Consider the following 14543-nt stretch of genomic DNA (forward strand, 5'->3'; position numbering starts at 1 on the left):
CGCTTAATTTCTCTGAGCCTCCGTTTGCTTATGCCATCTGTACAATGGGGACAGCATACTTCTCTTGCAAAGTGATTGTGAAGTTCAGATGACAGGACACTTAGTGGAACCTGCTAGTATGGGGCAGATTTGACCAGTACCAGGGATTTCGCAGGTACCCAGTCCTCGTGGCCCTTTTCGGATGGCAGCTGAGGAGAAGCATCAGTGTCAGATGAGGCATCTCATGACTGCCTCGTGTCTTTTGTCTCCTTTCCCAGAGGGCTTCTCCTCGCCCCTCTAGTTGGGAGGGTGTGTCTGGGGAGCACCTTCAGCATCTGGGCCGGAGTTTGCCTCCAGGGGGCAGAGGCTTCTGAACCCTCCCTGTGCCTTGTGGGACCATTCAGCCAATGTTCAGAATCCCAGTCCTGAAATCTCTGTTCCTCAGGGCTTCTCCAGGGCCCTTGCTGGTGCGGCCGCCCTTGCTCTCAGTGGGGAATTGCGGACAGCCGTGGGCCATGGGGCGCGTCCTTGGCCCTGGATAAGTCAGATGCAGCCTACATGGTAATGCCTGAACTTCCGTCTTCTCAGGACTCCCCCCAGCCAGCTGTCACTCACGGGCCTTCTCTGTACCCCAGAGGGACGGTTGTCACCAGGGCTCACGGTCTCCATTCATGCTGCAGGGGGCATCCGGTTGGAAGAAACGAGAAGAGATGCATACTTGGAACGGATCAACATGGAATTGAAAGTTTAATACCTGGGAAAATAAGGAGTTTTAGCAAAGTGACTAAATAGATTGAAAAAAAAAAAAGAAGATGATGAGGTCGAACCTGTTCAACCAGGCCCTTGAGCAAGTACCAAGCTCAAATAGAGGGCAACTGATTAACCATGTGACATGTCACACCTGCCAGGTCACCTGGCCAGCTTGGCCCTGGCCGATTTTGCCATCTAGTCTCTCTCAGCCCTTCCCTTCCCCCTCCCCCACCTCACATAGGCCACTTAGACACCCCCCCCCCCCGCCTCCCCTGCTCACACAACCTCGGACTCATCTGCACAAAAACATTCACCCCTCTCTGACTCCTTTTCTGGGGGGTGCAGAGGAAGGTGGTCTGAGAAATACTTTGTAACCACTTGTCCTCCTTTCAAGAGTAATCTGTGCAGAGTGCAGAACGCTTAGAAAACACTTCACACAAAGAAAACCAGTCACTTATTACCCTCCTGTCCTTCAGCATTTCCTGCATGTTAGCCTGGCACTTTCCCCACACATATTGTAGTGGGGTGAGTGGTTCTTGACAAAAATACTTGCAAACCCCTTTAGAGCCTTTTTCTTCTTTAACTTACTAAGAGGCTTCCAACATTTTTAGGTGTTCATAATATTTAGCTCTGTGATTTTCGATGGCTGTGTAATATTTCCCCACCTTGGAGAAGGGCTGTCATTTCCGCCGTAGAGCCTTGCTGGGTGGACCTCTCCCTGCTTCTACGAACCCCCATCCCCACCGCCGTGTTCTGCTCCTGGTGCTGCCACCCTTTGGAAGGCCCCTCTGCTCTCCCCCAGCGCAGCCTTGCATACATCCCAGGGCTGTGTTCCAAACTCCCCAGTTCTCATCTCTGGGCTGCTGCAGAGTTGTGTTTTATGTGTTCCTGCCCCCCAGTAAGAACAAGCAGGGGACCTGCTGCTTACTACCTGGTGACAGTCATGCTCAAAGTGTGTTCCTTAAATTAAATTGGAAAATAACGCAACCCCAGGGCTGCCCACAGAGGAGGGCACAGTGCAGGAGACTGAACCACCAACACTGAAAGTCAAAGCTGAGAGAGAAGGAATGGCCATGAATTATTATGATAGAGGTGACAGGGGCTTGGGAAAATCCTCAGAGGTGGTGTCCATGCACTTGACTATTAATTTTTAGTTGAGTGTGGATGTTGGTTCTTTATTAGTGTGCTGGACATATTTCAGGGTGCCTGGCCACTCACACTTGAAGCAGGGGGTGGCCCCCTCCCCCATGGTCCCTGCCGCCTTGTCTGCAGCAGGGACCAAGGGGACAGTGGTTGTATGCCAGATAATGGGATGCAGAAGCCCATCTGGTTGGGGTGAAGTGTGTATCCTAAACGACCCCCCAAATCCACAACTGAGGCTTTGAGGTTACTGTCTGGGGCACTTGTACCGAGAGCCATAGTGGGGAGTTGCAGGTGAATGCACAGGTAACAGTAGGCATATGTGAGCTGAGTTGTTGGAGCACAGAAACTTTGGCCAAGTAAAGGAAGCCCATCCTTGAAGAGAGGAGTGCAGCCTACCTGAGGAAGTCATCTAGGTCACGTGGGTTTCCAGTTCTGGGACTTCCAAGGTCTATGACCCATACTCTTGGGTTGCTTTGAACTTCCACAGTGTCACTTGTCGTACATCCTCCACCCCACACACATACACTCTTGAGCTGGTCGAATGGGCCCCTGAGCTCAAATCCTTGTGATTATCTGGCTAACGTCCAAGAGGATGGCCCACATGTGTAAGGGGATGGTCATGGTCAGGAGGATGGTCATCTCTGCTGCCAGCCCATCTGCTTCCCCTACTGTCCTGCAAAGCCAGCCTGGCTCCCAGAGGAAGGTGCCTGAGCACCTCTGGAACCAAAGGTGGGTGTTCTGGGCTTTTCCTAACTTTGGAGAAGTGGGCCCTTGGAGCCTGCTGCACTCGTTAGCTCATTGGCTCATCCATCGATAACGTTTACTGAAGTGTCTGACAAGCCCCAAGCACTGAGCTCAGGGCATGCACAGATAGTAACAGAGTTCCTCAGTGTCTAGAGATTCCTGCTGGGAGTCACAGCGTGGCCTCCATGAGGCCGAGAGAGCACAAGGAGAAGGCTCTGGTCTTGGGCGGAGCTGGGAGAAGAGCATGAGTGGTTTGTACAAGGAGTGCTCGCTGAGGGGGAGCTGGAGGGGCTGCACCAGGAGTAGGAAACTGCTCTGAGGCCCGTCTGAAGACCACCCACTCAAAACCTGTGTGTCCCTTGGCAGCTGGGCAGCCCCCATTTCTTATGCATGTCTATATGTGTCTGTGGCCTTGGCATTGGAATACAGAACGGGGAGGGGGTGGGACATTGTGTCGAGGGCCACGGCAGACCTCTCATGAGCTTTCTGAAGCCATGGCCTCCGGTTCCCACTCAGGTCATGGTCTTATTCCTGGTGCACTGGAGAAGGCCCTCAAGGTCTTCTGCGTTCCTTGCTGCCCCAGCGAGCTGACATCCTAATGCCACCCGCAGGAGCCCTTCTGGCATTTTCTGGGAAGGACCTGGGCTTAGCATCCTGTTCCTGGGGCCACGAGAACATCAAGGGAGACACAGACAGGAAGCCTGCCAGCTTCTAGGAGGATGAACCAGAGGATAGCGTGTGATGGGGGAACCAAGGAGGTGTTACCTTGCCTCACATGGGCGATGGTGGTGACGGCCAGTAAAAAGACTGGAGATCCAGCAGATGCTTTCAACCGGTCTGAGAACTTGGTGAAACTGGGGCATCCCGGGTCCAGAAGTGCCCCCTTCAAGGGTATCAGCTGCAACAGTTACGAAATGCATGCTGGTGAGGAGGAGCAGACCTTTGCTGGTTCTGAGCGTGGGTCCTTTTACTGGAACTCACGCAAAGCTTGTGGTTCCTAGGCCACCAGACTTGGCAGGGGAACTGTGCCATGAGGTTGCCCTCTTATTAAAAACAATCTGCCTGACAGTCCATTTCTGTTATCTTTGAAACTGGATGGAAGGAAACAGTGGTCAGTAGATCTAGGGTAATTACAGGGAGAGCATTTACAGGCAAGTAATCTGATTCCGTCTTTTAATTTTTTTTCTCCTCCAGAAAATAGAAGGCAAATACTGGTAGTTCTGTTCAATTATAGGCATTTTCCACTGGTTATGCTGCCTTTGGTCCTGGTGGAATTGGGAAAAGGGTCTGTCACCTTAGCCATGAGCACGGTTGGGTCAGGGCAGGCTACGGGGCACCCCCATGTGCCTTTCCAGATGCTTCCATGCTGTGCCAACATTAAGATGGGGGTGACGGGGTCCCAGGTGAGTATGAGAAGGTAGGGGGGACTCTGGGGCGTTAGCCCTGCCTTTTCTGGAAAGGGAGTGGAGGGCCATGGCGAGGGGTGAGTGACAGGAGAGGGGGCACTGAGGAAGAGGAGCAGGGAGATACGGTCTTGGGGGCTGGTCCTAGTGCAAGCATGTCATGAGTGGAAGAGCCCTGGACATCCTAGAAGTGCTCAGGTCTCCCCTGTGGGTTAAATGGTTAAGGAGAGAGAAGCTAGGGGACTGTACAAATTTGGACGAGGAGAGGACCAAGATGTACTGTTCCCGGACAGAGAACAGGTGCCAAATTCAGGTTCAGCTGCTCACTGCTCAAAAACCAATCTTGATAGACAAAGAATGGTAAAGGAAAGCTTGCTTTCTTCAGGAAGCCGGCAGCCTGGGAAGGTGGTGGGCTAACGTCTCGAAGACCGTCTTCCCCATCTAGGTGAGGCTGGAAGGGTTTAAAGGGGAAGGGAGGGGAGCGAGTGAGCAGGAGAAGCAGATGCCCTGGCGGTTCGTCCGAGGTGGACGTGACCCTGAACAGACTTGCTGGCATCTGGGGCCGCTGTTTTCATGTAGTCAGACCTTATCTTCTGGGAGAGTCTGGTCCTTCACTCCTCAAGGCTGCTGGTCTGCAGATCTCAAGGAAAGTAGGTTAGTTCTGCTCTAGACCCAGGGACTTAGGTCAGCAAGCGAGGAGTGCATAAGCTGGAAGCAGGTTATCCCTTGGGACCCGTTGGAGTGCTGTTCTCGTGGTAGGCATGTGCAAAGAGAAGGACATGTTGGTTATAGCAAAACATTTAGAAATCATGTAAATATCCATCTATAGGGGAACAAATAAAGTGCGGTGTAATCCCAGGAGGGGATACCATATAGCTGTATAAAAGGAGAGAACTAGAATGATATTTAATCTCAAAAACATCGAGGAGCAAAACCAAGGAACGTGTCTGTGTGGAACCCCAAAGTGTTTATGTAAAAAAGTGGGGACTGATACTTTCAATGATTATACACACACACACACACACACAGTGTGTGTGTGTGTGTGTGTGTGTGTATCTGTATGTATGTGGATTTTTAAGAAAAGTCTGGAGTGATATATCCCTAAATCATAGCAGTGCCAGTCTCTGGGGAGTTGAGGAGGGGAAGCAGGATGATGGCTGGTAGTTGGAAGAGATTGAAGGCTTATAATATTTTCATTAACATTTGTTTTAAATATTCTGATTGAAGTAAATATTAGAATGTTTAAAGTATTTTTGAAGTCATAGTTCAGCAGCGTTCTAAGGTGGCGGCTTCAGCATTTAGGACTGAGTAAATGAGGCCGCAGCTGGGGGGCAGGGACCCAGCCCAGGGGCTCGCTCCCTGGGAGTCCTACCCTGGGCAGACAGCGAGGAAGCCTCGTCATGACTCAGCAGGACACATGTCATGGAGATCAAAGTCGGTTTGGGGTGAAGTGAATCATTGTGTTTGCCATCTTGTTTGCTGGTTCTGTAGCGGGTAGTCACACCTCCTTAGAAGTGGCATCAATAATTTAACATTAACTAATCATCATCTTTAGACAAGCTCTATTTTAGGTACCACTGGGGAATTAAACCAAAAAAAAAAAAAAAGAGAGAGAGAGAGAGAGAGAAGGAATGAGTGATATTTTTGTCCTTGAACTTAAAACCAGGCCAGGCCCTCATCTTGTCTCACTTGACTATTAATTCAGTCTCCGTGCTTCCGTTCTCGCCCTCTGCTCTGTCCTCCACGCACTTCCAGAATGAGGACTCAAAAACACAAATCCGATCTGTGTCCTCACTTTTCCTTTGCTAGCCTCTTTCTCAGCTCCCCCTGTCCCAGAGGAGAGGTTTGACTGTATCCATCTGCTTTTCGGTGCCCTTTCCCACCTGGCAGTCCTGTACCCTCCAGTCATGTGACCAGAGCCCATGGCAACCTTCTTGCTGGTCCTGGAACGACACTATCATGTTTTTGTGTGGCACTTACTTCCCCACCCATCCTTCAAGACCCAATTCAAATGCCCCTACTTCTGTGAAGCCTGTTTGTACCTTTCTCCTTTTTTTTTTTTTTTTTAAGATTTTATTTATCTGTTAGAGAGAGCAGAGACAGAGGGAGAAGCAGGCTCCCCGCCGAGCAAGGAGCCAGATGCGGGGCTCGATCCCAGGACCCTGGGATCATTACCTGAGCCAAAGGCAGACGCTCAACTGACTGAGCCACCCAGGCGCCCTACCTTTCTCCTTCTGAGGGATCTTAATCTTTGCACTTCACACCTCACTGCCGTCACCTTCTGTTATATAATGATCAGTTATGTGCATTTCCTTTGGGGTTGTCCGCTTAGCATACAACTATGTCTTATTAATCTCTCCCTCAGTTTGTGAAGGTCCCTTCTTCATATAATAGGTACTCAGAAACCTTTGGTTGCAAGCGTAGCATATGTCCCAGTTATCTTTGCCCTGTAACCAATTACTCCAAAACTCAGTTGCTTAGAACAACCATTTTATTATGCTCGTGGAAACTGTGGGTCCAGAATTGGGGCGGGCGTGGCAGGGATGGCTTCTCTCTGTTCCCCAGTGTTTGGGGTCTCAGCTGGGAAGATTCAAGGCTGGGAGCGGTGCTATGATGGCCGCCTCCCCAGGACCCCTCCACGTGCCTTGGGCTTCCTCATAGCACGGCAGCCTCAGGGCACTCGGAATTCTTCCACGGTATTAGAGCAGATGCTGCATCACTTGTGTTATGATCTGACCCTGACGTCCACAGTGTCACAAGCCCGCCCAGGTCCCAAGGGAGGGGGATTAAAGCCCACCCCCCGATGGCAAGTTTACACTGAGGAAGAGCACCCGGGACAGGAGATGTTGTTGAGCTGTGTTTGGAAAATACACCTTGTCATGGTGTGGGGGAGATACTGGTTTCACCGCTAGAGCTAATACCACTTCCTACTGCAGGTCCTCCTGCAGTTGGTGGCTTTGTGCCTGTTAAGCACTTAGGATGGGCCATGTGCTAAGAGTCTTAAAGGAAGAACTCATTTAATCCTTCAACAACCAGGTGAAGATTAAATCACTTTACAGATGAGGATGCTGAGGCACAGAGAGGTTCCGTATTACCAGCTGAGGTCTCACGACACCGCCTGTGCTGTGTAAGGTCAAGGAGGGAGAAAATTCTGGAATTAGCTGCACCCTTCAGATCTGCTGCTGGGTTGTGGCACTGCACGAATCTCATGGGAGTCAGAAGCTGTTTCAGGGGATATTTTTAATGGAAATAAGGACCGAGATATAGGCCTTTGTGCCCATGGTCTTGGGAAGCAGAGCAGACCGCTGTCCTGGCTCTGTAGATTTCGTGTGTGTGCGCGCGCACGCAGCTTGGTTAGGCTGCCTCTAGGGGGCAGTGGCACTGACCTAGTGGGACCTCTGTGAAGGTGCTTTGGGTGTGTGGGTGTCTCCAGCCTGGCTTCATTGACTGGCTTCCCCCACCCTTTGCTTCGTGTTCTGCTTCTGTAAAGTGAGGACACTAAGAGAATATACCTTCTGGGGTTGCTGTGAGCATTGACATTCGTTAATCCACATAAAGCCCTTGAATGGTGCCTGGTACCTGATCGGGATCCCGCAAGTGCTGGCTGTTGTTGGCAAGGGCCAAGCTCTGTGTCTGTCTGTCTGTCCCCTGGTCCAGAAGGAGATCGCATGGAGGTTCTTTTAGCTCATGCCACTCTTGTCCTCCCTTGGCTGAAGGCTAAAAAGTGGGGATCTTCAGACACTGTCCCTGGAGTCGCCTCCCTGACTGCTCTCTCTCGGGAACTTATGTTCTGGGGAGCTTTGGTTTGGCCCAGTCTCCACCCCGCAGAGGGTCTGTTTGGCATTTTAAACTTGAGGCCATGTAGATTCCCCACGATAGTCGTCGAGACCAGCTTGGCAAGAAAAGCCAGTCTGTGGTTTATCCTCACTTAGCGCTGATGTTCCTCTAGCACATTCAGCATGCACCACAGACTAGGAAAAGTATTAGTCACGTTCTTTGTTCTGGAGAAAGTGGCTTAACCCCGAAGGGCATCGCCGTGTCTGGTCCGTGTGGCTCTAATGACATCAACTTCCTTTCATTGTGTGAGGATTAAATGAGATGATGTACGCCTATTTAAAATAATGGGAGAATAAAAAGAAAAGAGGAGGCGAGAGTCACCCGTATTCTCACCACTCAGAGGGTCAGGCCAGGATCGTTGTTTTCTGGCGTCAGTTTTCTAGGTATAGTATTTTTTTAAACATAATTTTACTACCTATGCAGTTTTGCATTTTTAGCCAAAAGTTAAACGTCGATGTTCCTTTTACGCTCTTGTGCTTACAAAGATTTTTTTTTCCTGATTTTAGATTATTTCATGTGGGCAGAAATAAAATGAAATCTTGAAATGTTCATTGGGTGGCTTTCACAATACTATTTGATCTCTGGCGTTACCTGTGAGATCAAGATATGGTGCGTTACATTATTCCCATTGTATGGATAAAGAAATATGCCAGCATGGCGGATTTGGATGTAGAATTTGTACCAGCTGGGTGCGGAGGGAGCTTTGATGATCGTAGAGGCCACAACCGGAACAGGAGAAGTGGAGGGGTGGTGAGCTAGGTCCTTTGACACTTTGACGTGCTCAGTCATGCATCTTGAACATAGCAGTTGGATCCTTTGCCTAGTGGAACCTGTGGGTTCCCTGAGCCCAGGCGTATTCCAAAAAAATGCATAAGAAGCTAGTTTTCACAGGCACAGTGACCCCTCCTGCTCACTAACTCCTGAATCATACTACCCCTAGTCAGTTTCATCTGGGAACAAAGGAAAAAGAGTGTCCTTGGGCATGCACTGTCTTGAAAAACTAGTTAAGTGATAGATACTGTTGTGTTAGTTTATGTGACTGGAAACTGTCACAACTAAATCTAAAAGGACCTGGCCAGTCCTAATGATCATGTACTGTGTCTAAAGCAATATTCTTAATTCTTTTTCTGGGCCTTGAATTGCTTTCAGAATCTTTTAAAATTTATGGACCTCTTTTCTAGAAGACACATAACATGGGCAGGGAACACAGTTTTTCATTAAATCTTAGGACTCACAGGTGTTCAGATACTGGTGCAAAACAAAGTACCCCCAAACTTCAGGCTGAAAACAGCAATAAATTCTTCTCGATTTTATTGTAAACCAAAAATTGTTCTAAAAAAACCATAGTCTTAAAGATTTTGATTGGAGAAGCTGTGTGAGCTCTGCGAAAGCAGTAATTACTGCAGTTGTCAATAAAATTCTTAAAATGATACAAAAAGTCAAAAAACACACAAAATAACAGCAAACATTATCTCATACAGTTTCCATGCATCGGGAATCCAGGAGCATCTGACCTCTGGTGGCTCTGAGGCTGTGGCTCCCGACGGGGTGCAGTCATCTTGACTGGGCCTGGAGGACCCACTTCCAGTGTGGCCCAGTTACATGCTGCTGTTGGCGGGAGGCCTCAGGTAGACCTGCCCAGAGGGCTGCTTTGATGTCCTCCTGACATGGTGTATGTGGTCCCAGAGAGCAAGGCAGAAGCCCTGGTGTCTTTTTATGGCCTAGCCTTGGAAGTCCTACTTCAGCATTTCTGCATTTCCAGTCAGTGCGGAGGGCAAGGTATGGAGGGTAACTTCCTTGTCCTCTCCAGGCATACCACCCTCCCTGCACATTGACCCGGGGCTTTTCCTAACCCTGTCATTTAGGGTTTTTATATGGGGGTTTTATTACATAGGCATGGCTCATTAAATCATTGGCCATTGGTGATTGAACTCAATCTCTTGCCCCTCTCTCCTCCCTGGAGTGTGTGTGGGGTGGGGTTGAAAATTTCAACCCTCTAAGCTGGGCCAGCTGATGTCTTGAAACTGTCTAAAGGCCTGCCTTAAATCATTAGCATAACTCCTTTGGGGCCAAAGGGGCTTTTTATGAATGATAAAAGACATTGCCATCCCTTAGGAAATTCCCAGGGTTTTACCAGCTCTGGGCCAGGAACCAGGGATAAGGACCAAATACGTATTTTTTTTTTTTAATTCTACCATATTAGTCAATACAGAAGACATTTTATACAGCAGTCATACATTATTTTTATTTTTGGTTAAATTTTTTTCCTACTTCTATGACTCGTACATACTCTTTGCAGAGGACAAGGGTGGGGAGGAGTAAAATATAAAGAAGAACATAAAAATCACTTGCCATCCTATTACCCAGTATTTTCTCTCTGTACTTTAGGTTTACAACAAAATCGAGAGGAAGATACAGAAATTTCCTGTACATCTCTGCCTCCACTCAGAAATAGCCTCATGCATTATCCGTACCACTCATCATAGTCGTACATTGGTTACCTGGGATGAACCTGCTTGGACGCATTTGTCACCTGACACGTGTCACCTGAAGTCCATAGTTCACCCTAGGGTGCACTCTTCCTGTGGTACACAGGATAAATGTATAATAAAATGTGTTCATCATTACAGTATCGTACAGAGTATTTTCACTGCCCTAAAAATCCTCCGTGCTCTGCCTATTCATCTCCCCACCCGCTGCAACTGCTGATCTTTCTGTTGTCTCCGTAGTTTGGCCTTTTCTGGAATGTCTCATGGTTGGAAGCATATAATGTGTAGCCTTTTTTGATTGGCTTCTTTCACTTAATAGTATGTATTTAAAGTTCCTTCATGTCTTCTCATGGTTTGAAAGCTTATTTCTTTTTAGTGCTGAATACTGTTCTGTGGTCTGGATGTACCACAGTATGTTGATCTCTACTGAAGGCCGTCTTGATTGCTTCCAACTTTTGACAATTATGAATAAAGCTGATGGCAACATTTATGTGCTGATTTTTGTAGAAACAAAAGTTTTCAACACCTTTGGGTAATACCAAGGAGTACAGTTGCTGGATCATATGGTATGGGTGTGCTTAGTTTTGTTAGAAACCCCCAACTGTCTTCCAGAGTGGCTATACTGTTTTGCATCCCACTAGCAATGAATGAGAGTTCTTGCTCTACATCCTCGCCAGCAGTTGGTGGTGTCAGTGTTCCAGATTTTGGCCGCTCTTACAGGCGTGTAGTGGTATCTTTTTGTTGTTTTCCTGGTGACGTAATGTGGAGCAGCCTTTCATATGCTTACTTGCCATCTGATATCTTCTTTGGTGAGGTGTCTCTTAAGATCTTTGGCCCATTTTTTAATCAGGTTTTTTTCTTATGTTTGAGTTTTAAAAGTTCATTGTATATTTTGAGTAACAGTCCTTTATCAGATGTGTCTTTTGCAAATATTTTCTCCCAGTCAGTGGCTTGTCTAATTCTCTTGATTTTGTCTTTCACAGAGCAGAAGTTTAATTTTAACGAAACTTATCCATTATTTCTTTCATGGATCATACCTTTAGTGTTGTATCTGACAGGGCATCACTATACCGAAGCTCACCTAGGCTTCCTCCTATGTTATATTCTAGGAGTTTTATAGTTTTGCATATTACGTTTAGGTCTGTGATCCATTTTGAGTTAGTTTCTGTGAAGGGAATAAGGTCTGTGTCTAGATTCGGGTTTTTGCTTATTTATTTATTTTTTTTGCATGTGATTGTACAGTTATGTGAGCATTATTTGTTGAAGAGACTATCTCTGTTGCATTGGATTGGCTTTGCCCCTTTGTCAAAGATCAGTTAACTGTATTTATGGGGGTCTATTTCTGGGGACTCCTTTTTGTTCCATTGATCTATTTGTCCTTTCTTTCTCTGATACCATGCTGTTTTCATTACTTTATAGTAAGTCTTGAAGTTGGGTAGCTTTAGCCCTTCAACTTTGTTCTCCTCTTTCAATATAGTGTTGGCTGTTCTGGGTCTTTTGCCTCTCTGATAAACTTCAGAATCAGTTTGTTGATATATACAAGTAACTTACTGTGATTTTGATTGGAATTGCATTCAATCTATAGATAAAGTTGGGAAGAACTGGTATCTGGACAATATTGAGTCCTTTTATCCAAGAACATTGAATTTTTCTCCATTTGTTTAGTTCTTTGAATTTGTTCATCAGAGTTTTGTAGCTTTCCTCCCTATATACCTTCTGTATATTTTGTTACATCTCTACTATTTCATTTTGGGTAGTACTAATGTAAATGGTTTTGTGTTTTCAAAATTTCAAATTCCATTTGTTCCAGGGTTGGTTTGTTTTTTTAGTCAATCCCCTTAGCTTTTTTATATAGACAATCATGTCATCTGTGAACAAAGACAGTTTTCCTTTCCAATCTGTATACCTTTTATTTTCCTTTTCTTGCCTTATTGCATTAGCAAGGACTTCCAAATATGATATTGAAAAGGAGTAGTAAGAGGGAAGATCCTTGCATTGTACCTGGTCTTAGTGGGAAAGCTTTGAGTTTTTGACCATTAAGTCTGATGTTAGCTATAGGTTTTTTGTAGATACTCTTTATCAAGTTGGAAAAATTCCCCTCTGTTTCTAGTTTACCGAGACTTTCTATGATGAATAGTTGTTGGATTTTGTCTAACGCTTTTCCTGTTTCTCTTGATATGATCCTGTAATTTTTCTTTTTTAGCCCATTGAAGTGATATATTATATGAATTGATTTTTAAATATTGAACAAGCCTTGCATACCTGGGATAAACCCTACATAGTCTTGGTATATAATTCTTTCTGTAAATTGTTGGATTTGATTTGCTAATACTTTGTTGAGGAGTTTTGCATCTGTGCTCATAAGGGATATTAGTCTGTTTTTTTCTTATAATGTCTTTGTCTAGTTTGAGTAGTAGGTTTGTGCTGGACTCGACTCACAGAATGAGTTAGGAAGTGTTCCATTTCCTTTTGTTTTCTAAAAGAGATTGTAGAGAGTTGGGATACTTTTCTCCTTAAATGTTCAATAGAATTTGTTCATCTGGGCCTGGTGCTTTCTGCTTTGGAAGATTATGAATTATTGACTCAATTTCTTTTATAAGTGTAGGTCTATTGAAATCATCTATTTGTTGTGTGAGTTTTCACAGATTGTGTCTTTCAAGGAATTGATCCATTTCACCTAGGTTATCAAATTTGTAGGCACAGAGTTGTTCATAGGATTCCTTTATTATCCTTTTAATTTTCGTGGGCCCTATGGTGATGTCTTCTCTTTCATTTTTGATATTAGATAATTTGTGTCCTTTCTCTTTTTTTAAATTTTATTTATTCAAAATTTTTTTAAAGATTTTATTTATTTATTTGACAGAGAGAGAGACAGGAGAGAGGGAACACAAGCAGGGGGAGTGGGAGGGGGAGAAGCAGGCTTCCCGCTGAGCAGGGAGCCCGACGCGGGGCTCAATCCCAGGAACCTGGGATCACGACCTGAACCGAAGGCAGACGCTTAATGACTGAGCCACCCAGGCGCCCCGTCCTTTCTCTTTTTTCTTAGTCATCCTGGCTAGGGGCTTATTGATTTTATTGATCTATTCAAAGAATGGCTTTTGATTTTGATGATTTTCTCTATTGATTTCCTATTTTCAATTTCAATGATTTCTGCTCTGATTCTTGTGATTTCTTCTGTTTACTTTGGATTTAATTTGCTTTTCCTTTTCTATTTTCCTAAGGTGGAAACTTAGATTACTGATTTGAGATCTTTCTTCTTTTCTAATACATGCTTTTGACTTTATGAATTTTCCTCTAAGCACTGTTTTGCCTGCATATCACACATTTTGGTAAGTTGTGCTTTCATTTTCATTTAATTCAAAATATTTTTAAATATTTCTTGAGATTTCTTCTGTGATCCAGGTGTTCTTTAGAAGTGTGTTGTTTAATACCCACATGTTTGGGGATTTTCCAGTTATTTTTCTGTTATAGATTTCTAGGTTAATTCCACTGTAGTCTGCGAGCAGACATTGTGCGATTTCTAGTCTTTTAAATTTGCTAAGGTGTGCGTTATGGCCCAGAATGTGGTCTGTTTTGGTGAATGTTCCATGCGAGCTTGACAGGAATGTGTACTCTGCTGCTGTTGGAGGAAGTGGTCAACAGATGTCCGTTATGTTCAGTTGATTGATGGTGTTGTTGAGTTCAACTGTGTCCTTACTGATTTTCTGCTTGATGGAGCAGTCCATTTCTGATAGAAGGGTATTGAAGTCACCAGCTCTGCTAGTGGATTCATCTGTTCCTCCTTGCAGTTCTATCAGTTTTTGCCTCATCTAGTATGGTGCTCTGTTGTTACGTGCATACACGTTAAGAATTGTTATGTCTTTGTGGAGAATTATGTAATGTCTTTCATCATCAGTGATAGCTTTTTTTACTTTGAAATCTACTCTATCTGAGATTAATTGAACTACTCTTGCTTTCCTTTGATTAGTGTTTACATGGTATGTTTTTCTCCATCCATTTACCTTTAATCTATATGCGTTCTTTATATTTAGAGTGGATTTCTTATAGATATGATAGAGTTGGGTCATATGTTTTGATCCACTCTAAAAATCTGTCCTTTAATTGGCATGTTTAGATCCTTGACTGACATTCAGAGGGATTACTGATATGGTTGGATTAGTATCTACCATACACCTTACTATTTTGTATTTGTTGCCCT

At 45.4% G+C, this 14543-nt stretch overlaps 1 protein-coding gene across 1 annotated transcript in view; it reads left to right on the plus strand.

Annotated features, from left to right (window-relative positions):
- Positions 1 to 3398: 3398 nt before the first annotated feature.
- Positions 3399 to 14543, plus strand: part of IGSF3 (immunoglobulin superfamily member 3) — a 53747-nt gene continuing 42602 nt past the window's right edge. The window contains exon 1 of the mRNA XM_028102200.2: positions 3399 to 3540. Within this exon, the coding sequence (XP_027958001.2) occupies positions 3399 to 3540 (142 nt within the window). The remainder of the gene's footprint in view (positions 3541 to 14543) is intronic.

Source organism: Eumetopias jubatus, unplaced genomic scaffold (genome assembly GCF_037043125.1).
Source record: "Eumetopias jubatus isolate StellerSeaLion01/CBP00866 unplaced genomic scaffold, mEumJub1_p1.0 scaffold_4, whole genome shotgun sequence".
NCBI lineage: Eukaryota > Metazoa > Chordata > Mammalia > Carnivora > Otariidae > Eumetopias > Eumetopias jubatus.